This window comes from Argentina anserina, chromosome 1, assembly GCF_933775445.1.
Source record: "Argentina anserina chromosome 1, drPotAnse1.1, whole genome shotgun sequence".
Lineage (NCBI taxonomy): Eukaryota > Viridiplantae > Streptophyta > Magnoliopsida > Rosales > Rosaceae > Argentina > Argentina anserina.
The window spans coordinates 7278669-7304364 of record NC_065872.1 but is presented as its reverse complement, the minus strand read 5'-3'; the positions used below and the strand labels follow the sequence as shown (position 1 = coordinate 7304364).

General features: G+C 37.7%; 4 protein-coding genes across 4 annotated transcripts; 3 read left to right on the top strand and 1 right to left on the bottom strand.

The window, feature by feature from the left end:
* The first annotated feature begins 982 nt into the window (after positions 1-982).
* On the top strand, positions 983-4527 carry LOC126805099 (uncharacterized). Its single transcript, XM_050532205.1, has one exon. The coding sequence runs from the start codon at positions 1414-1416 to the stop codon at positions 4216-4218; it is 2805 nt and encodes a 934-aa protein (XP_050388162.1). The 5' UTR covers positions 983-1413; the 3' UTR covers positions 4219-4527.
* Positions 4528-5003: 476 nt separating this feature from the next.
* Positions 5004-9244, bottom strand: LOC126805121 (uncharacterized). Its single transcript, XM_050532228.1, has 11 exons — positions 8867-9244; positions 8598-8776; positions 8287-8509; positions 8053-8194; positions 7770-7970; positions 7341-7472; positions 7072-7200; positions 6253-6671; positions 5930-6146; positions 5589-5779; positions 5004-5482 (listed from the first exon to the last, which is right to left on the bottom strand). Exons 1-11 carry the CDS (start codon positions 9217-9219, stop codon positions 5305-5307), a joined length of 2364 nt encoding a protein of 787 aa, XP_050388185.1. The 5' UTR covers positions 9220-9244; the 3' UTR covers positions 5004-5304.
* Positions 9245-15452: 6208 nt separating this feature from the next.
* Positions 15453-17892, top strand: LOC126800885 (B3 domain-containing transcription factor VRN1-like). Its single transcript, XM_050528311.1, has 7 exons — positions 15453-15542; positions 15953-16460; positions 16546-16733; positions 16824-17112; positions 17206-17313; positions 17401-17540; positions 17653-17892. The coding sequence occupies exons 1-7, from the start codon at positions 15453-15455 to the stop codon at positions 17890-17892; spliced, it is 1563 nt and encodes a 520-aa protein (XP_050384268.1).
* A 700-nt stretch (positions 17893-18592) lies between these two features.
* LOC126800875 (B3 domain-containing transcription factor VRN1-like) lies at positions 18593-20980 on the top strand. The gene is made up of 6 exons (XM_050528300.1): positions 18593-18688; positions 19232-19721; positions 20039-20250; positions 20396-20633; positions 20735-20788; positions 20925-20980. The coding sequence occupies exons 1-6, from the start codon at positions 18599-18601 to the stop codon at positions 20978-20980; spliced, it is 1140 nt and encodes a 379-aa protein (XP_050384257.1). The 5' UTR covers positions 18593-18598.
* Positions 20981-25696: the final 4716 nt, after the last annotated feature.

The following is a 25696-nucleotide window of genomic DNA, read 5'->3' as shown; positions in this document are numbered from 1 at the left end:
GCTTTAACAAAGCTTGAGCTTCTCTTTCATTGAAATTTGCAGGGAATATATATCTACTAACTGCATTGCATCCCTCTTGTTTTAGAATTTGATTCAAGAACACCTAATGTGCAACTAACATGGAATGGTGGTTACAGGTTTGACTTTAAATTATCTATTGAAAAGAACTCAATTCTGGGAGCCAACTTCTACTCAGGATTTGTCCTTAGTGGTTGTTGACAGTGATTTCCCGGACTATGTTGTTAAATAAACATAACCTTCTCAGATCCGAAAAATTAACAATTATAAAAATGTTTACTTGTAATGCCTCCTTAAATTTCCACATACCAATTTCCCATGTATTAGTTCTCTTTGTTACTAATGCTGCCACTCTTTTCATCCTCTGTTAATCAGTAGACTTTGAGAAACCAACGACTTCAGTACACCCCAATAGCGCCCCAAATTTGGAAGGAGAATACTCTATTTAAGTAAAGCAGCTGAAAACTCTGCAAAAAGAGCAAATTGCTGAGAAACTAAATGACACAAAATGTAATAAATTGAGGAGGCAAAGAACAAAGCTTGTATTTCAGTAATTTCACATGGACAAAAGTAAGTAACTCAATGGTTAGGACTGGTTAGATGAGGGCTTTGGCAGGGAATATATTACCTTTAATTAAATCTACTCTTAATAGTTAATACTAAGAAGTAGTTGATGGCAAAAGTTGATCTTAGACTGAAATGAAGGGAAAAATTGTAGGGGGTTTCAATTTTGAACCAAGTCATAGCTGCCATGGACAAAGCTAACTGTGTCTTTGACTTTCTAGTGGAAAGTAGCTTCTTGGGTCCCACTCCCAAGTAGATTTATTAAGAATTGGTAAGAAAAGAAAAATAACTTATATTTATATATTTTGTCTGATGAAACAAAAAAAATTTGAGCAAAAGACAAACCCAAAACATTGGGTTTGTGAAAGTCAATGTCCCTTCCCGGTGTTAAGAGAGTTTGTGTCATTGGTCAAAAACAAAGAGGGAGAGAGATATTTGGGTTGCCAAAATCAACATCAGTGTGTTTTGGATTTTACTAGAGGCCTAGTAAATGCTTGATATTCTTGGTGGGTTTGCTTTGATCTCTTTGCATTAAATGTGCTTCACTCACAGAATTGGGGGTTTCCTTCTTTTGAATGAAAGTGAAATTCTTGGGTGGGTTTTGACCTGGAATTTCATAGAGCCAACCTGTTTTCTTTGATAGTGGTTTTGGTTTTTGGTTAAAGTTGCTTTCTTTAATGAAAATCCAACTTGTTCTTTGATTTCGGGGGAAAGATCAATTTAGGGTTTTGTGTTTGATGGGATAAAGCTCAAATCTTTGAGCTCTTCTTGTGCTGTGAGCCAATTTCCTCATCTGGGTTCTCTCCAAGATTGAATTTTTCTCAAGCTTTCATGCATTTCTCACTATGGAATCCCCTGTCTCACTGTGCTGCTCTGCTCATGGAGAAGAAGAGCAGCAGAAGAAGAAATGGGCCAGATTCAAACCCATCAATTCTTAGAAAGCTTCATGAAAACAAGCTCAGGGAAGCTCTTGAGGAAGCTTCAGAAGATGGGTCTCTGTCCAAGTCCCAGGACATGGACCAGTCTGAGACTCTTGATCAAAACCAGAGTCTTGGACGGTCCAGATCACTTGTCAGGCTCAATGCCCAGAGAGAGTTCCTGAGGGCCACTGCTCTTGCTGCTGAGCGCATTTTCGAGTCCGAGGAGGACATCCCTGATCTCTATGAAGCCTTTACCAAGTTCTGCACTATGTATCCGAAATTCGTGTTGTCAGAGCAGATTGATCAGCTGAGGTGTGATGAGTACTCGCATTTGGGAACCAAGGTATGCCTTGACTACTGTGGATTTGGTCTTTTTTCGTATCTGCAGACATTGCATTATTTGGAGTCTTCTACATTTAGCTTGTCTGAGATTACTGCAAATTTGAATAACTATGCTCTTTACGGTGGTTCTGAGAAATGTACTATTGAACATGATATAAAGACTAGGATTATGGACTATTTGAACATTCCTGAGAACGAGTATGGTCTTGTGTTTACTGTGAGTAGAGGGTCTGCGTATAAGTTGTTGGCCGAGTCTTACCCTTTTCATACGAATAAGAAGCTGTTGACAATGTTTGATTACGAGAGTCAATCTGTGAATTGGATGGCTCAGAGTGCTAGGGAGAAAGGTGCAAAGGTGCAGAATGCGTGGTTTAAGTGGCCTGCCTTGACACTCTGCTCGACTGATTTGAGGAAGCAGATTTCGAATAAGAAGAGGAGGAAGAAGGATTCTGCTACGGGTCTTTTTGTGTTTCCTGTTCAGTCTAGAGTTACAGGGACTAAGTATTCTTACCAGTGGATGGCATTGGCTCAGCAGAATAATTGGCATGTGTTGCTTGATGCTGGGTCATTGGGTCCCAAGGACATGGATTCACTTGGTTTGTCCTTGTTCAGGCCTGATTTTATCATCACCTCGTTTTACAAGGTTTTCGGGCATGATCCGACTGGATTTGGATGCTTACTGATTAAAAAATCAATTATTGGTTGTCTTCAAAGCCGGTCAGGGTCTACTGGGTCAGGGATGGTGAAGATTACTCCTGAATACCCATTGTATTTGAGTGACTCTGGAGAAATTCTAGATAAGTTGGCCGGAAGTGAAGATGATGAAGTAGCTGGAAATGGTGAGAAAACCCCAGAAACTCGTCAGGGTTCAAAATTTCCTGCCTTCTCTGGAGTTTACACTTCCGATCAAGTGAGGGATGTATTTGAAACTGAGATGGATCAGGATAACAGCTCTGACATAGATGGAACGAGCACCATATTTGAAGAAGCTGATAGTATTTCAGTAGGGGAGGTCATGAGAAGTCCAGTTTTCAGTGAAGATGATTCATCAGACAATTCATTTTGGATTGATTTGGGTCAGAGCCCAATGGGATCTGACCATTCAGCTCAGATCAACAAACAGAAGGTTGCATCTCCTTTGCCGCCAATTCATTTTTCTGTCCGGACGAAGCAAAATAAAGTCTCTCCAAAACCTACCGCTAAGATGTGTGGCAGCCCTGTATATGATGACAAAGAGGTTAACTCAGAGCCACATGATGACACTAGTGGGCTATCATTTGATGCCGCCGTCCTATCGATTTCTCAGGAACTAGAGTGTGTGAAGGATGTACCTGAACAGAAACGCTTTGCAGAAACAAGTCCAGCTTCACCAAATGGTAAATGCGGTTCCAATTTGCATGAGAGGGAGATAGAGGAAGAATGTGAAAATTCAACTTCCACTTATCAGCATCATAGACTTGCAAATGGTTCACCATCAACTGCAGAAAGTTGCACAGAGAAGAGTACTTCTGCCATAACAAGAGAAACTGAATGCGAAAGTAGGTTGTTGGGGAGAAGGGAGGGGAGTAAATTTGCTAATAGTAGATTTTTCGGTTTGGAAGAGAGCGAACCACCGAACAGGGGGAGAATAGTGTCCTTTACCATGGAAGATAACAGTATAGACCCCCTCAGTCATAATCTCGAGACTGGAGAAATATCTATCACTAGTCTGGACGATGAAGATTACAGCAGTGATGGGGATTATGGTGATGGGCAAGATGGAGACAGGACAGAACCTGAGATAATTTGCCGGCATCTTGATCAGATTAATACATTAGGCCTCAATAAAACCACCTCCCGTCTGCGCTATTTGATTAATTGGCTTGTGACCTCATTGCTGCAATTACGATTTTCTAGTGAAGGTGGAGACAAGTCAGACACCGGAACAACACTGGTTCATATCTATGGCCCAAAAATCAAGTATGAAAGGGGTGCAGCTGTGGCTTTCAATGTGAAAGACCGGAATGGAGGCCTTCTAAATCCTGAAGTAGTTCAGAAGCTGGCTGAAAGAGATGGTATCTCTCTTGGCATTGGTTTCCTCAGTCACATACGAATCATGGATACTTCGAGACATCAATATGGGGATCTGAATCTTCAAGATACTACCCAGTGCAGGCCAATGGAAAATTCAAAGAATGATAAAAAGGGCAGGTTTGTTAGGATCGAGGTCGTGACAGCTTCCTTGAGTTTCCTCACAAACTTTGATGATGTTTACAAGCTATGGGCGTTTGTAGCAAATTTTCTGAATCCATCCTTCATCAGAGACGGCGGACTATCTACTGTTGATGAAGAATCTGAGACAAAATCTGAAATCAATGACATTGTTCTAATGTGAGGAGATTTCGATTTGATCTGGTATATTTCTTTTGTTCTCACTGCAAAAGCTCATCAGTGGAGACTGCAGAGATATTTGTTAGTTCATGTTAGTGTTAGCTCTGATTTTGTCTTCACGCAAGGGGTTCTTTAAGAGTTCTTTATCTCCCTCTTTTCTTTTATTTTTTTGCTAGAAAAGGGTGATGTAGAGTTTTAGATATATGTATCATCCTGAGTATTGGTAAACAGAGCAGAAATATATTGGAACAATTCCCGCTACCCAAACTCGTTTCTTGTACAATACAAAAGTTGAATTTGGTGATCTTTTGTGGAAGAATCTCTGACTTTGTTAAGATGTTAGAAGAATCTTTCTTTTTTTGAGGTTGGTAAGTGACCAAAGCTATCTCAGACTCTGTATAGTCACATTTCTCGCTTCTTGTTTTATAATTGACACTGATGACCAAAATTCTTCTTTCTTAGAGAAGAAACTTTAACAACTACCTACCAAAGGAGTAGCGATATAACAAATCTAGAATTTAGGGAAGAATCGTTCACTATTTGACAAGAACTTGATTTTAAAGTAACCATTATGGGAGGTAGGTTATTGTGAAAGCTACTTCTATTGGTAAATTTAACTAGGTTGATGCCGTGGTGGCGACTTTGTGACGGAGATGATTGGTTAATAAATTAGAGTTAATTGAAGAGTAGATAGGAGCCAGAATACATATTGATAACATGAAATTTTCAGAATCTTAAAGTTTCTCATATTATTAATGTTCGTTATAATATGGACTAACATTTCCTCATTTCAAAAGTATAAAAAAACAAATGGACCAACATCATTTCGTATTTATAAAAGATTGGAACATGACAGATTGACAGGTAATAAAATAACACTCTTCTGTAGCCTTGGTGATTACATAGGTTAACTAAACTAAGGCTACAGTCCACATCAGGTCTGCACTTAACAAAGCGTTTCCAATGGAGGCCTGCAGTGAGCGACAAGGGGATTGATAAGGGGCGGATGAACTTTGGGAAGTTACATTACCAACAGCTAGTTTCTGTGCTGCTGGCTAACATATTCTGTACTGAGTAAGAAATGCAGTTTTTAAGATTCCATTGCCTTTATGAGAAATGCAGTCTCAAGTGCCGATTCCTTGCACTGGAGGTACCTGTTTTCTTCTACTATGTCTGTTGTCAAATTAAGCAGTATTGGACGCTTTGAGTCATAAACTGTACGTTCTCGAACTCGTGCAACCCATTTTGCAGCTTCCCACACTCCAAAACTGAAACATGTCAAACAGAAAGATCATAAACACCCAACTAAATCTTCTCATTTGCGGGCTGGAAGTAGCAGTTGAAAAACTTGACATATAGGGAACCCAAAATTACCGTGTATTGAAAGATGAGGATATCAATACGGCTGGATAAAGAACATCCTTCTGAATATTGTCATATGGAGAGTAGTCACGTATAGCATGAAATTCATGAATGTCCCCCGGGTATCCAAACTCTTCATAGTCAACAGCTATGAGCGGTATAATGGGATAGCGAAGAGTGCTCGTTGCATCTAAAAACGGAACCTAACACATGAGAAGATGAATTAATTTACAATGAAAATACGCAGTATTTAGTATAATTACTCATTGAGAATGATTAATTTATGAAGAAGAAACACATGAATCCTTCCAACCGAAGCAAGTACATAAACAGCAGAAAAGATCCATAGTTACCTTCAAAACTGCAGCATTAAACAAATGTGGGCACTGATTGATGGCTGAAGCAACTACAAGTCCTCCAGCGCTATAACCTGCTGCAGCAAGCATTTTTTCATGGACAATTTCTTTGTCAACAAGGAAGTTGGCACAGGATATAAAATCTCTAATGGAATTAATCTTCTTTGTACATCTTCCATCATGATGCCACTTTTTACCTCCACCGCCTCCACCTCTAGAAATACATTATATAAAAGAGTCCTTGTTAAGTTGCAGCATCAAATAACTTGAGGAAATTTGCAAGCTATATGTAACTAGGTAGTATTTGACACGAATCATACCTAACATCAGCATAGGCAATTATCCAACCACGATCAAGAAGACTTTTCAACTCACTACGCCACCTTTTATCAAGTAGCTCACCATAAGCTCCATGCACATGGAGCAAGCCAGGGTTCTGATCCTCTTTCTTGATTTTGCGAGAGTACACAACAGTCAATGGAACACAGACCCCATCATAGGAAGACACATTATGCTGTTCACAAGCATAAAATTCAGATAGATCATTCCACAACTGCTGATCATCAAGGCTGACTTCATTTGCAGGATTCAACATATCTGTATTTAAGGTTTTGTCACTGATGCTTGCTGAAGAAGCTGTTCCATACAAAATCTTTGTTCTTTCATGAAGAATATTCTGTTGTTGAATGATTTTCCAGTTTCCATTGGATAGGTCATAATCAACCACAGCATCTGGCATCTGCAAGAGAACTGGGAAATCGGTATATATTGTCCCAATTGTTTCAAGAAACAGAATAAACATGTAGACAATGCAAACTGATTGCGTAAAAAAAAAACACTAAGCCTCACACTTTCTTTCAAGTGTTTGATGATAGAAGTTCAGTGCCATAACACTGAATGGTGCATGTTAATGGAGATAAGTTGAAAATCTAGTGCTTCTACTATAAAATGAACTAAACTGAAGTTGGGCAGACACTCAACAATTCAAGATCAGTTGTTCATGAAAGACTGAAGAGAACTTAGGGGCACAGAATTCAGTCGGAGAAGTACAACCACAGTTTAATAGTTACTGCACATTATCATAGAAAATGCTAAAGAACAATGCTGCAGTCTTTAAAAGAAGAAAGCAACTCACGTACCACAGGTGATGAGATTGTGAAGCGCATCTTTGATGAATGGTAGTCGTAATTTGGTCCGGGTGAAATCTGTGAAACATATTTTGGGAGAGGCAAGAATTGTGGGTGAAGCTCTTTTAGATGAATGGGTCCCTGTTACAATGTGAATTAAGATAACAGATGATAATTATAAGTAAAGGCTCAGATGTCAAACACTTGAACATTGATTGTTGTTGTCATTCATAATGACATGATGAACACATAACCTAAAGAAGTTGGTGTTGTTAACATACCTTCCCAGCAGGCAAAGGCAACGCAACAGAACAAAGTTTAAAGTTTCGCCCTTCCCTTATAGTAAGTACCATGTGTGTATGACTGAAATCCACATCCTCAACAACCCAGTCCGGGTCACTGACAAATACATCCTGCAGTATACATGACAATAAACATTATGTGTGAATCATCATCATCTTGAGATTGTACACAAACAGTCATGCAGATAAAAGCAGAAAAGCTCAAACTTGATATGAAAATCTAATACAGTGTATATTCAATTATTCATAGAGCCATACACTATTATCAGAACAGAACAGATAATTGAGCTATAGAACACATCTAAAGCAAGGAATGACAAATCAGATAGAAGAATGACAAAGAAATAGTTTGAAATGCAAACAAGAAAGATTAGTAGAAAAATAAAGACAGATGGTAAAGCCACAGACCTCCCATATTCTTGGACTGGACGAAGAATCCAGAGGACTACGAAGGAGATAATGGTTATCAACTAACTGCCCTCCTTTGGAAGCATCTGTAAACAGAAAAAGATATCCTAGGTGATGCTCAAGGATGCAATGAGCTATACCTTCACACTGCCAAACTAAGTTCAGCCCCGACAATGGATCAGCTGCATTTATCAAAAAGACCTAAAAAGATGTCACAATGACTACATCCCCTCAACTAAAATTCACTTTTCAGCAGACCACAAAGTCACCTTCAGAGCAATACCTTGGATGACGCAGTAGAGAAGGTATTTACAGTCACAAACCGGAAATCCTTTGTGTGTCTGATGTTAACAAACACATTATCATCCGATTCTTCAAAAACCAAAACGTCCTCATCAGTTGATCCAATCATGCTACAATATATCCTGTTTGATACAAAAATGCCAAAATCACGGAATTGCATCATCACAAAACAAAAATACCAACCTACATTGTATAAACTTCACGCAGTACTAACCTATACGGCCGCTTGTTCTGATCAGTAACAACATATAGCAATGCCTGCCCGTCTCTGGCCCAAGCCAAATTCGAAACACACTCCGCTTGAGGCTTACTACACAATGCCCTAGAATTCAAGTTCCTTACACACAACCTAAACAAGTCCTTGTCTTTATCATATATTGTATAAGCAATAAACCGATGATCCGGCGAAACCTCCGATAATTCCTCATATGCATAACCTACACAAAACTAAACTACACTAGAATCACCAAACACTACAAAGAAAGTAACTTTATTTACTAAAGCAGTAAAAAATGAAAAATTTACCTCCAAATCTCTGAGCTTCTAAATTGTAATCAATGAGCTTCTGCTCAATTCTCTTCCCGGAAGTGAAATCGAACCCAGCAGACGGCGAGTCATGAGAAATGAACTCGTCGTGTAAACTCGCGAGTCGCCGACACAGCACCGGATACTGCTTCCCTTCCTCCACGCGCCGGTAGTACAACCTTAACAGAAAGCACCAAATCTTTGTCACCAAACAACGTTACTAGAAACAAAAAGGTACAAAACAGATACGATAATTACGGGTTTGGTACCAAGGTCCGAATTTGAGGGGAGGAGTGGAGAGGTCGAAGGACAAGCGTGAGGCCATCTCGGACTGAAGCTTGCTTTGGAGGCGGTCGGTGCCGAACATGACAGCTTGGGTGTAGTTGTCTTCCTGTTCCATGTACATGTCCATGTGTCGCATGGCGACCTTGTCGTTGAGCTTGGACATCCAGCTGTAGGGGTCCTGCCACGTGTGGTCGTGCAGGGTGAAGGTTTCGGGTTTCTGCGGCGGGTTTGGTGGTTTAGGTGGGGATTGAGGCGGTTTGGGGGGCTTTGGGGACTTGGAATGGGCCCACCGCAGACGGCGGAGATGGGGGCGGAGGGGTTTTACGAGGTGGAGCATCCTGGGGTTTAAGGAAAGGAAGCTGAATAAGGATAAACGACGGCTATGTTTAGAGTTTAGACCAAAACAAAAGGCTACAAGGGTCAAATGAAATTTCTGTTGATGACTAGGTCAGTCTAGGTGGCAGTGTGGCACTATATGGTATGAGTAATTTTTAGAGTTTTTTTCACCAACAGTCCCTCAATTCTGGTGTACCTATCAATGTGATACCTCAACTCTTAATCGTACCAATGTGATACCCAGACTCTAGTATTGCTATCATTGAAGTACTTCCGTCATTTTTTTTCAACTTCTCTGTCATTTTGGTGACGTGGCAAGTACGTGAGGCCCACAAAGAGGGTTACAAGATAAAATTAACCTCATCTGAGAGGAGCAATGTTTTTTCCGCCCTTTACCTTGAGAAAGACACCCAACAATTCCAATTTTGGCACCAATTTTCCCTCCCTACTCCTTAATTTGTGTCTATTATCTAAACTAAAGAACTACCACCAACCAGTCAACCACAACCTGATAAAACCTAGATCAATCTCATTTTCTATTTTTACCCTAGCACTTGTTAAACTAACAGAATAAATATAGAAATTTATATGGAACATCTCATTTCCACAATCTCATAATAATATAGAAGCACATAACTTAACGAATTTCAAATACATGTTTTGGTACTTAAACATGTATTTGAATTTCATTAAGTTATGTGTTTCTATATTCTTATGAGATTGTGGAAATGAGATGTTCCATATAAATTTCTATATTTATTCTGTTAGTTTAACAAGTGCTAGGGTAAAAATAGAAAATGAGATTGATCTAGGTTTTATCAGATTGTGGTCGACTGGTTGGCGGTAGTTCTTTAGTTTAGATAAGAGACACAAATTAAGGAGTAGGGAGGGAAAATTGGCGCCAAAATTGGAATTGTTGGATGTCTTTCTCAAGGTAAAGGGCGGGAAAAACATTGCTCCTCTCAGATGGGGTTAATTTTGTCTTTTAACCCTCTTTGTGGGCCTCACGTACTTGCCACGTTACCAAGATGACGGAGAAGTTGAAAAAAAATGACGGAAGTACTTCAATGATAGCAATACTAGAGTCTGGGTATCACATTGGTACGATTAAGAGTTGAGGTATCACATTGGTAGGTACACCAGAGTTGAGGGACTGTTGGTGAAAAAAACTCTAATTTTTATGTGTACCCACCAAATCAAGTGGCACTGCTATGTGGTGCATCTAACAAATCATATTACGTCATTGTATAAATGATATGCATGCGGTGAAAATGATAAAAGTTTATTTACATATAAGAACCATTTCTCACAGTAAAAAATGAACCAATAATATTAAGGGGGTACGCCACGTGGGATATGTGGCGGTATAGGTATATGGAAAAACATTTCAGTACTCTCGGAGAACCACGTGGCAATGTCTATTGATCTTCCTCACCTGTTATATTTTGACACATAGATTTATTACACCAAAATTATAATTTTACATATTTTTATTATTTTTTAAATAACCTTCATGAATATTGATAATTTTGAATTAAAATTTAGGGTTTAGAGTTTAGAGTTTAGGGTTTATGGTATAGGATTTTAGAGTATAGGGTATAGGGTTTAAGGTATAGAGTTTTAGAGTTTAGGGTATTAGAGTGTGGGGTGTAGAGTTTTAAAAAAACTCAAAATAGTCTTTAATAAAAATAGTTTAAATATGATTTTTTTAATTAAATTCTAAGTGTTAAATTGTCACAGCCCCGAAATTTCGAATAATAAAAATTTGAATTCGAACCCATGAAAACTCTAAAACAATCTCAAATATATTGAAATCATCTTATAATAACAGTGTATCAAAACTGAGTCCACAATACGACTCCGTCAACTTGAATAATATATAATCAATTTATACTCAGTATTATAACCAATGGAAATGTAAAACTCACAATCATCACCACAAACAGAAGAAAAAAATCTTCAAAAGAAGCCCTCTGAATCTGCTAATCCCCACTTGCAGAACTATCCCATACACCATCGAATTGGTGCATTGAGATTGTAAACACAAACCCGATAAGCTTTTCAGCCCGTATGAGTAAACCAACAGTATAACATACATCACATACCAAGGAAATATGACAGATAACATTTAAAGACAAACATACTCATGTGACACTGGGCAACCCATCTGTTACCCAATATCATTTTTTTATAAATATATGTAATCATGAGACACTGCGCAACCCATCTGATTACCCAAAATCATTTAAAAACATAGGTACTTATGAGATTCATGTATCCATCTGTTACCCCTCATGTAGTAAACCGACAGACACTGGGCAACCCATCTGTTACCTAATATCACTCAAAAACATGGGTACTCATGAGACCCAGGCAAGCCATATGTTACCCCGAATGCAGTACACCGACAGGCACTGGGCAACTCATCTAGTTACCCAAAATCATTTAAAACATGGGTACTCATGAGACTCATTTACCCATATGTTACCCTTCATGCAATATACCGACAGACACTGGGCATCCCATATGTTACCCAATATCACTCAAAAACATGGGTACTCATGAGACCCAGACAACCCATCTTTTACCCCTCATGCAGTACACCGATAGACAGATTAGAGCTCAAACTGAATCGTAACCGACACCCGCCCAATGCTTGGTTCCGATTACTGCCAACAAAGTCTGAAAACTAGAAAACGTTTTAACAAGACTCAATGTTAAAACCACATACAATAACAATCCACACATGTTATTGTACTACAACCAAACGACTCTTGCACAACAATATGAATATAGTCACAACATTATAATCTCACATTTGCAATAAAACCGAAATATTATATAATATAGCAACCAATATATGTATCGTATTTACTATTTTCGTACACATACACAACCCACTATATTATATAAATGTCACAGTTCACTCTTTTCAATAATTCAAACATATAAGTCACCGTCAATAGTAGACTTGTCATAGTGAGATTTACTCACATTCACCATAGTCCATAATCACTAAAACCTTTTTAAAATCATTTATTAAAATAGCGTTTCACTTACCCATGAACCGTAGACGATCAAGTTCACGTAATTTAAACCAAAACATATTTTTATAATAATTTTTATAAGCTAGTGATGCAACGACTATGTTAACAACTCAAACTAAATTCAATAATTATAACACTACTTCGATCATGATGATCATTGTGAGGTTTATTCACCTTATTTCCTGCGTGCAACTTCCACGACACCGAAAGCGATTCCCTCACTCCTTTCGTCGGTCATCTAATAGCATGATAAAATGCTTAGAAAACGATACATAAAATCTCAGGTGACGATTTCATTACAGCGAAACAATGTACATGAAACACTGTTCACAGTCACTATTCATAAAAAACTGTTCATACACCGTCACCGTTTTTGGTGTGAACAGTACCCATGAACATTACCGATCCGAATTTCTGATCTATCTCCCATTTTTCCTCTTTAATTCCCCTATATATACTATTTTCCAAAAATGTCAAAATACCTTTTGATTCGTACCTTTTGATTCGTACCTTTTGATTCGTACCTTCTTCATACGAACTTCGATTCAAGCGTGCTGCATGTCCACGAATTCGTATTGACGAACTCTACGACTTTCATGAATGAAGTTTTCTGAGATTTCTAATGGATAAAAAATCAACTCTTAACCCGTCACGGTAACGTTTCTGTGTATAAATCGATCGAACACTTTCGTTTTCTCCTTCGTACTATATAATCGGATCACTACCAATTTAAATATCTCCGAACAATAATTAGTAAATAATTATAAATTTCCGGGATATTACATAAATGATGATTGAAATGGAGTATCATTGGACATTGTCAAGTGGTTCTCCGGGAGGACTGAAAAATTCATCGTACCTTCAGTCCTCCTGGAGAACCACGTGGAAATGTCCAGTGGTACTCAATTCCAATTATTATTTGAATTGAGTATTTTAGGTTTCTTTCTAAAACCCTACACTCTAATATCCTATACTCTAAAACCATATACTCTAAAACCTTAAACTCTAATCCCAAAATTATAGTTTAAAATTATCAATACTCATGAAAGTCATTTGACAAATACCCATGAATCCCCTTCACCATATGCTAGGCCTCACAGAAGAAATAGAACTGTTGCTCCGACTATTGAAGCCGAAATAAAAGGTACTGTGATCAAAGTTTACATGAGTACGTAGCTTGGTATTTAGTTTCAAAATTATTATTCGATCTTCAACTATGCATGCAAAGACTACAATGTTCGACCTATTGAAGTATTTACAGGGAAAGAAGATGATTTTTCCCATCCCTAATCAAGATGGGGGAGGTTCCGCGAAAGATCTTTGGAGAGCCAAGGCTTTCAAATCTGAAAATGCTTTTATCATGATAACCATGCGGTATCATTATATCAATCATTATACCTTGGTACGTAATAATATTGAATTCCTCATTTATTGAAGAATCATGAATATGTGTACGTATATATAGTTTTCTGAAGGTCGCACTATATATATTCCTTTGCTACAACATACCGTTTCGTTTTATCACGAGTTTCGCAAAACACGGGCAGCAGGTTGTGAGGCTTCAGGTTGGAGATAGTTCTTGGTCTGCTCGTTTGCATGTGTCCACCATTCATCGTGAAGCTAAAATTGCTTGCGGTTGGCGAGTGTTTGTGAAGGAAAATCAGTTAAGACTAGGAGATGTTTGCATATTTGAGCTCATGGAGGTGAATGACCTTGTACTGAAAGTACACATTTTTAGAAGATGATGCAATTGGCGAGGTTAGGACAGTTAAAACCTTTTTAATTATCATGGAAGGTCACTGCTCTCTGGATATGAGTAGCATTATCCTTGTATTTTGTCAGTGTAAGAATTGTTTGGATCATCAGATGTTGGCAACTTAATGAAGAACAAGCTAGTAGTGGAATTACTTATTGATCTAGGAATCCATCTTCTGCATGTCATGGCTATATTGGTTTTAAACAATGTAAAAGCTAAGTGGACGTGAATTCGGAAATAAATCTGGCTGAATGTCTTAGGACTAATTGGGAAGGTCTTAGTTGTTGCCTGTAAATAAATAATTAAATATCGTACGGTGATCGCCAAATAGGACCTTAGGTTGGATGCATACACTGATACACTGATGAGAGGGGAGAAACCATAGCCCATTATCGGATGGTCAACATGTGAGTACGTATTTTACTTTTGAATTTTCTTTCTGATGCGTGTATTAAAAGTTTAGAACTTTGTGTTCTTGTTTGAATACGATCACATAACATATGCTCAACAATGTTGAAAATTTGCAATTTATTGCATTAGTTCATTCTTTTCTCCATGTAGTGGTGAAGTAGCTTTAAAATTTTCCATTGGAGCTTTCAGTCCCTAATGTATTCGAATTTGTGCTGGCTGGCTTCATCAAATAACTGATTCAAAAGAAAAAAATACACACGAAAAAAAAAAGTAAAAAAGAAAATAACAACTGTACAAGAATATATTGTGATGAGAGATGAGAAGTTCAAAAATGGGGTTCGCTTGGGCATATGGGTAGCTTTTGTGTTATTCAAGAAGTTCCAATATATATTAAGGTATTATTACTAAACTTGATCATTTCCAATGTGTCGATTGCTGCACCCAACTATTTGAAAAGTGATGATTCAGTTTGTGCTGAAGAAAATCTATTTTATTAGTAGATTATTATTTTGGTCTATGATTTAGAAAACAAATTTACAGACCATCATTCATTTGACCACCTTGTGCCCACCATTCGAAACACATGTCATGTGTCTTTTCTCAACTTATATTTATATAATAATTGAGTAATTAGACACATGTCACAAGGTTATAAGGGTAGACAGAAAATGGGCAAATAGAGGATGATCCGCAAATTTGTTTCTCATGATTTATGGCCAATGGCAATATGAACAATCAGTTTTGCTTAATCAGTCACTAAGAATAATTTAGGCACGTCATAATTCATGTTTAAGTTATTATTTAGAAGTTTAAAAGCTATTCACTAATTAAACACAGGTTTTTGATTTTTAGGATTTATGCAGTAAAGGTTCAGTTAATAGCAGCTTTAAACTTGATTAGTATGGTTAATTCACCATTCTAGTTTTTATAGAGAAGTGACGGGGATTACAGAGAAAACTCAAAAGTCAGAACGGAACAAGAACCAACTCAAACACTATCATCTCTTCTAAAAGTTCAGGAATGGTTTCTCTTGGTCAGCAAACATTTTGTTCTACATCACCCCATTTTTTCAAGGTTATTCTGGAGAACAGTTCTTTAGACCTCAAACTGGTAATTGTGCCTGTTTCTGCATACCTCTTTCGTATTTTAAACCTCTATGCTTCTACTGTTGTCTTCTTTGAACTAAGATTTGTCCTTTTACTCTATTTCCATTGTCTTATTTCGCATGCATTATTGGATCGAGTATATATGATATATTTGCAAATGATTTGGTTCATTCAGCTTATGATATGTTTGTAATTGTCCCATAGCACACGCAATTGCCTGCACTATCATATGGTTCCACTTCATATCATAGAGCTGCCCATCTTGTAGACTGTCTATCTGATAGATTATGAGTTGAAATATTGCCATTTCATAGATTTTATTCAGTTTTCATCTCGGATGATTCTGTTGTTGCACTTAACAGTCTGAAATTGTTTATTATTTATTTAATTAGCTTGAAACATTCTGTTGTGCAGAAAATTCCAAAGAAATTTGTGATGAAGTACGGTAAGGATCTCTCAAATTTGGTCTGTCTTAAGCTTCCCAGTGGCTTTGAATGGGAAGTGGAATTGACCAGATGTAATGGTAAGGCTTGGTTTGAAAAGGGTTGGCCAGAGTTTTATAGTTTCTGCTCTCTAGCCTGTGGTAACTTCCTAGTTTTTCGGTATGAAGGGAATTCTACATTCGAGTTATGTATATTTGATACAAGTTGCACAGAGATTGATTATCCTATAAACGTGTCGAAGATTGATGAAGATGAAGATGATGATTTATCTATTGATATCCTGGACGACTTTTCACCCTGCCTAAAATCAAGGGAGAAATTTTCATTAATATCTCCTCCTTGCAAGAAAATGAGAAAAAGGTCGGATACTATATCAGACAGCATTTCTGAATATGAGAGTGCTCAACCTTTTTCCACGGTCTTGTTTGAGAAGCCAATGCTAATGAAAGATTCACATTGCTCTAATTCAGAATCGAAAGGTATAGCATACTTTATTTAATGCCTGAACCATTAACACAATGCTATGCTATTGTTCCTCTAATATTGTACTGTAATACATAGCAGGGGAGGGTCATAGGGTCGCTTTGGAAAGTGCAGTTAGAGGCTCTTCTTGCACTAGAAGACTCCCAAAACAGACACTTGATCACAAGATCATTAAAAATGCTCTTCAGAGCGCTAGTGCTTTCAATCCTGATGACGCACCATTTTTCAAGATCTCAATGAAGACTGTAAATATCCATAGAAGTATTCTGGTAAACTTACATAGACAACCTGTTATGCCTGCTTGACATCTCTACTTCAATCCCTTCATTGCTTAAATTTTTAACGTCCTTCGTTTGCAGTCTTTGCCATCTAAATTTTCTAAGAGACATCTTACCAAGCTACCGGCTGGTATTGCCACCCTTCAATTTTCGAGCGGAAGAACTTGGTCTGTTAGAACATGGTCTGTTCAATTCAAGTATGATCATGACACCTCAAAAGCTCAATTGCTGAATGGTTGGTCAGAATTTGTAAGGGACAATTGTTTGAAAGTTGGGGATGTGTGTGGCTTTTTCCTTATTGACCGCTATAGTTTTGTATTTGAAGTTGCCCTTCCCAACAACGAAGCTCCAAATTTCCCCATGACAGCAGGTAATTTAACATTCTAATTTCTGATTTTGTGCTCCATTAACTCTACATAACCTTGCAGATAATTTTCTGTCTTCTTTGTGATTTCGGGAGAAGGCGATGGAGATTTAATAATAGTTCAAGAAAAGAGAAGTCCTGATATTAAAGTTGAATCAGAATGTGACTTGAGTTGTGAATTTGATCTATCTAGCTCCCTTGCAATTGGTAAGTTCACTAGAATGAGAATATCAAAATTTAGAGTCAAAGAAATTAATTAAGGTAAATTTTAATGGTTTTGCACTTTTGCTGCAGTCAATAAGCCCAATATTAGTGAGCAGCTTACTCAAAGGCGGGATCGAAGGAGTAATCTTGATGCTGCTAACAAGTTCGTCTCAGATAAGCCCTTTTTCTTAGCCACTCTTGGGTCACTCCATAAAGAGAAGTCAAATGTGGTATGATCCTTGACATTATTTTCAGGCAACCTTGCTCCACAAGTTCTAGTCCTAAAAATATCTCTAACAAATATTTATAATTACTTACAGCATTTGATCCCTTTTGATGCAGTGGTTACCAGCTAAATTTGTCGAGAGTTTCATTAAGGTGGCGAAACAAACTGTGAAACTTCAGGTAGAGGATAGATCTTGGCCTGTAAAGTTGTTTCGCTATGGCAAGACTTCAGCTAAGTTTTCTGGTGGCTGGGCTGCATTTGCTAAAGAACATCAGTTGGAAAAAGGAGATGTCTGCATATTTGAGCTCACTGAGAGAAATGACATTGTATTGAAAGTTCACATTTTTAGATGTTGATTAAAACTTTTATTGATTCTGACTAAGGCATATGCATGTCACCTTTTGAGCTCATGGAAATGAATGATATTGGGTAGCAAGTTCACATATTTAGATTTTGAAATCTCTTAGGCCTTAGCTTGTTTTTATTTATAGGGTACTGCTAAATATATGGAATACAAGTATGAAAAAATTTCTCAGATTTAGACTTCAACAGATGCTATATTCTGTTTTCAGACTATTTTAGGATTGACCATATTATAACTGCCACCGCTTATCTCTTAATTTACCTGGTTTCAAGGTTTCATGATTTAAATCATTTCCAAGGCATTGAGTTGATGCATGCTGCTATAGGAACAGTGACTCTTTTCACTTGGCTTGTGGAATAAGAAATCTAGCAAACGATTATGTTACCTGATTTGTGGTCATTTTCAAATATCTTTTGCAGCTTTGATTGAAAACTTCGAAGATAATTATTATTTCAACTAAAGGGGTTTTTCTTGGAAAGCTGTAAAACATGGAAAGGTTGAAATAAACATGCAATTAAGCATTGGCTTTTGAGTTCCGAGACACATTCTTCTTGCACATGAGAGGATGGTTTCAATCGGTCTTTGAGATAGTTTATGGGGAATACAAGAAAACTCAAACTAAAACCTTCAGAAACTGCTCTTCCTTTAGCTCCTTCTATACACCAGTGACCGAATGAAGCCTTTTTGAAAGTTCAGCAATGGGTTCTCTTGGCCGGAAATCGTTTTGCGCTACAAGTCCCCATTTTTTCAAGATTATTCTGGAGGACACTTCTTCTGACTACAAACTGGTAATCAATATATTACTCTTGCTGTTTATTTTTCATTTTTCCTTTTTTTGAGAAGGATTTCTCTTGTTAGTCTAACTGAACTTGTTATTGTCAGTTATCTCATGCATGCATGATCTACTTCTTTTTTATCTTATAGTGGATTAGTTTGGCCTATTTGTTCTGTTTCCCAGTGATTTATGCATATGTATGATCCATCTGAAGTATGAATATTGCTGCAAAAGTGCAAAGCATAATTGCTTTAGATAAATGATATGTTCTAGAGAGGATTGCATGTGAATTTTGTTTATTATACACAATCAATACAATTCAAACGAGGGTGTGAGCGTCTGATTCGGTTCATTCTCTCCGATTTGCTGTTAATAAGATTTTTGGGCAAGACTTTACTTTTTTCATTACTATTTCAGTATTTATATTTCAAAGCGATGAAAAATATTAGACATTGCTTTCCCACAATTTTCTTAAAAAGTTCATTTAATCTATAGATTGACACGTTATTATTAATTCTTTTCTAATGATGAGCGATTGATACATTCATTTGTGCAGACAATTCCAAAGAAGTTCTTCATAAAATTTGGTGAAGATCTCTCAAATTTAGTACGTCTTAAGCTGCCAAGTGGTTCTGAATGGGAAGTGGAATTGACAAGACGCAATGGTGAGGCTTGGTTTGAAAAGGGTTGGCCAGAGTTCTCTAGGTTCTGCTCTCTAGAATATGGCAGTTTCCTAGTTTTTCGATATGAAGGGAATTCTCACTTTCAAGTTTATATATTTGACAAGAGTGCCACAGAGATTGATTATCCCTTGACAGTACCCAAGATTGAAGTTGTTGATGAAGATGATTTATCTGTTGAAATTGTGGAAGACTTGGCTCCCTGCCCAAAAAGAAGGGAACATTCTTTATTATTTCTCCCTACTTACAAGAAAATGAGAACAAGTTTGAGTGGTAGACAAGATCTGATTTCCGAAAATGAGAACACTCATGACATGAAGCCAATGACAAACAAAGATTCACATTGCTCCAAAGCAGAAATAAAAGGTAAGGAATATATATCCAGTGTTTGACTTCAGACAGTTCATTTACCATTACCACCATCGTAACTTGTAAGTAACCTGTTTCGCTCTAATAGGTTTGTTTTTGAAGCTCCATTAACTCTGCCTTCTACACAACACATGTTTAGCTTATTCTTTTGATTCATATACTCAATATACATGCCTTACGAAATGAAGTGATGCATACGATCCTAAATCAGAAATTAAATGTGTGGGATACAAGTTTTCTATAAAAACAAATAATAAGATACGGTGTTACTATCAGTGTAATTGTAATATCCTATTGGCTTTAATCTTCAACAGGAGCAACTGAATGCGCCACCAAAGCTGATGTTGGATCCTCATCTATGCCTGAAAGTGTCCCAAGGCAAAAATGCCATAAGAATCTTGGGAGGATGGAGCCATTGACTACAACTGAGAAAGCTATAGCTCTTGAAAGGGCAAATGATTTCACATCTGATCAACCATATCTCAAGATGGCCATGCAGCCCTCTCATATCCATTCTGGAAGTATTGTAAGACGTTTATGTGCACCCCTACTAGCATGACATCCGCCACTTCCTCCTTTAGAACAGTCAGATATATGTGTTTTTACAAGTTTATCTGTCCATTTTATGTTTCAGGAAATTCCATATAAATTTGCAAAGACATCTTTCCAAGCTGCCTGCTGGAATTGCCATACTTAGAGTATCGGTTGGAAGAACTTGGTCTGTGAAGTTCAAGTATGATCATAACAACTCAAAAGCTCGATTATCGAGTGATTGGTCACTTTTTGTACAGGACAATAATCTGAAAGTTGGGGATGTTTGTGTCTTTGTGCTTAATGACTGCAATGAACTTTTATTTGAAGTTTTCTTTTTCCCCACCATAGAAGCTACAGATCACACCTTCTCACCAGGTAGAAATGTCAATTTGTGCTTCATAAGTTCTCTGCATTGATGACTCAATCAGAGTACTTAATCTGTTAATTTCTTTGTGGTTTTGGGAATATGTGCACAGGGTATGGAAGAGGAGCAATTGATCAAGTCAAAGAGAGAAGGCCTACATTTAAAGGTGAATCAATTATGAATCATGAAATTGATGTGTCTACTTCATTCATCAAGTCCGATCCACACTAAACTGAAAACTTTCCTACTTTCAAGTTTCAAGTCAAGGATAATAACTGATTATGTGTAATTTTTTTTAATAGCTAAGAACAATCAAAAGCCTTCTTCATCTTTCAGGGCTTCAAGAGTTGGTCTTTAAGCTGCCAACAAATTCGTCTCGGAGAATCCCTTCTTTTTAGGCCCTCTGAGATCAATCAAAAAGATGAAACACCATGTGGTATGGTCCTTCACAACAGTTTCATACGGCCTTGCTCAGGTTTGATTTCTAAATGACATCACCAAACTTTTATTTTGAAACACCTCTTTTCGTGCAGAATGTACCAGCTAGCTTTTTCAAGACTTTCTTTAAGAGGAAGAGGCAAACCGTGAAGCTTCAGGTTGAGGATAGATCTTGGCCTGTAAATTTGGTCCCCAATGGCTGTAATAACCCGAATTTTTCAGAACTAATTATCGAGTTATTTTCAATTCGTTAAGTTTGTGAAATTAATTTAAAATGACAATTGGTGGTTAGCGACATTTTGAAACGAAAACGAAAACGTTCTCGGAATGTTTATTTAGAAAAACGTTACGTTTCCGCAACGTGTATATCGACTTTTATTTTGTCACTCGGTTGCGAAAACTTCTTTCACGAAAGTTGTAGAGCTCGTCGATACGAGTTTGTGGACACATCACGCGTTCGAATCGGACGTCGGACGTGAAAGTTATTAACGTCGGAAGTTAGTTTCCGATTTTAGAAATGAGTATAAAAAAGACTTTTTCTTATTAGGGTTTCCATTTTTGGAAATCCCTTCTCTCTCCTCTCTCTCCGCCTCCCTCCCTCTTTCTCTCTCCCCGATTCGCTTTTTCCTTCTCTCAAAAATCCATCTCCGGCGATCTCTCTCTCCAGCCCGCCGTGTCGCTCACCGCCGGCATCTAGAGCACCGCAGGGACCTCCGCAGCAGACCCCGAAGTTGACTCGCCGTTCCTTGCCGCCGGGAACCCCCACACTGCAACCCGAGCCGCGTTTTCTTCTCCACCGTGCGAGCTCCATCTCCGGCGACCACCGGTGGTTCTCGAGCTCGTCGAGGTAAGTGTTTCGCTTGTTTAATGGATTGGTGTGATTGTTTGATGATTTGATGACGTTTTGAGGGTGGATCGAAGGAGGAGGGGTGGAGGATGGGGGGGGAGATTCCGTCGCCTTAGGCGGCGCATGTAGGGGCGTGGAGTGACCTAGGGGCGGCGTGAGGCCGTGGGGAGGAAGAGGGGGAAAAAAGGAGGAGATTGGGGCCGGCGGTGGCGTGATACGCGCCGTTCCTGGTGTCGGCGCGTGGGCCCCACGCACTGCCACAGTAAGTGGCGCGTGAGCGCCACACGCGGTCTGCCGGCGGTGGCGCGTGAATAGTGATTTCAGACAGTAATTGTAAAAATTTATTTTTACGACGGTGAATGTAAAAAGGTGATTTACGTACGGTAAATGTAAATTTATTTTATGTACGGTAAATATAAATGTAAATTACTTTCAATAAATGTAAAAAGTAATTTCAGAAGGGTAATTCAGTAATTATGATTTACTGAGACATTATTTACATTTGAATAGTATTCATACGTACAGAAATACGCAAACAGTATGTACACGTACATGAATACGTAATTGATGTGTATTTGTACAGAAATACATGAATAGTAAATACATGAATGCTGAACAGTAACATATTATTATTGTTTCGGCATTTAAAGGTTTACGTAATGATTCTAAATTCTTTTCTTATCTTTTCAAGGTGATCGATAAATCAAGGAAATGAATTACTTTCGGAAATTGTGGAATTACGCACGAGATTATAAGGTGAGTAAAATCTCACACATTTACGAATCTACCCTTACGGAGATTCAAGATTATGCAGAATTTTAAAGAATGAAATACGACATGTATATGATATAGTAGAGTATATATATATATTTTTGTATAAATGGTAAATAGGTACATATATATATGGTTTGCTATATTATATACTGTTATGATTTCGTTGTGAATATGTCATTTTGATGAAGAGACTATATATCAAGCATGTGATTTGATTTGTACAATATGACATGATGATTATTGTATGTGGTTTTAACATGGAGATTGTTAAAATGTTTTTGTCTTCGGACGTGATTGTCTTCGGACGTGATTTATCTACGGACGTGTGATGTCTTCAGACGTGTTTTGTCTTCGGACGCATTTTGTCTTCGGACGAGTTTTTGTCTTCGAACGTAATTGAAGTCTTTGGACGAGTTTTGTCTTCGGACCAGTCTTCAGACGTGTTTGGCATGTCGGAACCTAGCCCTTGGCCGGGCGAAAGTTACGATACAGTTAGAGCTCTAGTCTGTCTGCCGGAGTACTGCATGTGAGGTAACATATGGGTTATCGGCTCATGAGTACTCATATTTTTGGATGTTGGGTAGCAGGAGGTTGCCCAATGTCGGCGGTGTACTACATGAGGGGTAACAGAGGTGTACCAGCGCTCATGAGTACCCGTGTTATAAATGCATTTGGGTAAACAGAGGGGTTGCCCAATTTCTCATGAGCACTTTCATTTTCATATTTATGGACAACCAGATGGGCCGTCCATTGACTCATGAATGCATTTATAATTGATGTTTTTGTGGATTTTTGTATATGATGATATACAAGTTTTATTGATGTTTTTACTCATACGAGCTGTAAAGCTTACCGTGTTTGTGTTTACAATCCTGGTGCACCAATCCGATGGTATAGGGGATAATTCCGCAAGTGTTGATTAGTGGAAATCGAAGGACATCTCTGAAGGTTCGAAGTCGTTCATTTTCCATCTTGTGGTAAGGATTTATTGTGGATTTGTGTGAGAATTTGTGAGGATTATTACATTTCCATTTGATGCAATGTTGAATTATAAATTTGGTTTGTAATAATTGGTTTGTCTGAGTTGTATTGTGAACTCAGTGATGATCCACTGTGACATTAAAACGATTTCGATTTATTGAGATTTGTTTTAGCGTTTTTCATAACTTCGAAATTAGAGTTTCATACTCGAAATTTCGGGGTCGTTACAATGGCAACCATGCAGGCAGGTTATGTGATGGTTGACCTCTTTTTGCAAAGGAACATTGTTTAAAAGAAGGAGATGTTTGCGTATTTGAGCTTGTGGAGATGAATGAAAGTGTACTAAAAGTTCACATTTTTAGATAAGAAGTATGGCTCGTCAAATGAACCATTGTTTTGCTATAGTTCAAGAAGATCTGTATTCAAGAGGATGCAGTTTAGCTTTGATCATACACTTAGGGGTTTAGGTCATGAGATATGGTAACATGTAAAACTGAAAATGGGCATCCAGTGAATATCAAAAGCAAAAGCAGAGTAGCATTCATGAAACCAAAAGCAGAGAAACTTGATAACCGACGGATCTCTTGATGTCCCTTCGTTGAAATTGGTATGTAGGAATTTCAAGCTTCGAATCCACAAAGTTAGGGACTTAGAGCCTCTCTTGTAGGCCTGTAAGTAGGCTCGAACCGTTCGTGCTCGACTCATGTTCGGCTCGCTTTTAGCATGTTCAGCTCAAGCTCATCAAGTTAAATGAGCCGAATTTGAGCTTAATATTAAGTCTGACCTTGAAAATGAGCTGAGCTTGAACAACATGTATACGGCTCGTTCGACTCGTTTAGCTCGCGAGCTAACTCGGACTTGTTAAAAGTTCGGCTCGTTTATTAATTAAACTTCACTTATTAACTTTTATAGTATATATAAAGTATAATTTTTATATAAGAAATAATATTAAAAATATTATATTTGTTTGAAAGAGCTAAAATATTTCTTTCTACAATAATTAGTTAAAGATTTTAAGTTAAATAACGATTTTGATTTGTTATTTTTAGTTTATTACAAAGAAAAATGTTTTTGTATGATGTTATCACATTAGACTTTGAATTTTCTTTTTAATTTATTAATTTTAAAATTTTAAATTCATATAATTCAAGCCGGCTTGATTCGAGTTCAACTTTGTCTAATAAAATGAGCCGACCCGAGCCTAGCTCGATCTTTTTCAAGCTGAGCCAAACTTGAACATAAAGCACAAAAATTTAATTTTAGCATGGCTCGGGCTCGATCGAATAAAAACAAGTCAAACATGAACAATCTAGTATTCGGCTGGGCTCGGCTCATTTACATCCCTACTCTCTTTAAAACCTCCTCCTCTAGGGTTTCTGATTTACAGTTTTTTTAACGAGAACAAGTTTGAGTGGCGGGATCTATGGCAGTGGTGAAGGCATATGTGGTTTCAATGGCAGCACGTCTGACTTCCAAACTTTCTTTGAATAATAATTTCGATGGGTTCTCTGATATCATGCAGGTTCCCTCGACTTTGTTTGGATTTGGCTTGAAATTCGTGGGTTGCCGGCGGCGCTACTAACGACGGCGACGACAGAACTGGTCGAAGACAATAGGGCCTGTGTTGGCGGTGGATACTGGTGTGTTGAGTCGTGGTGCTGCACGGATTCGTGTAACCGTACCCAAGGCCAGCTCTTGACGTGTGCGAGAAGAGCGACCGCACATGGCCCTAAAATGTTAGGGTATACTCAGTACATATATTAATCATGCACTTAGGCCACTTTGTATAAAACTTTGAGTGTTTTACTTGGTAATTTAAGGTTCACTCACTTTCTTTTGAGGTTATATATATATATATACATATATTTCTTTAATTCATTTGGCCATATTTCATTCCATCTTTTTCTTTAATTTGTAGATACATATGTTCAAATATCCCTCATCATAAACTTCATCCTTTATTTCTTAATTTGTTGGCTAGATATACTATTTTCCCTACTACTTATTCTTGATTTTTTTAATACTTTTGTCACC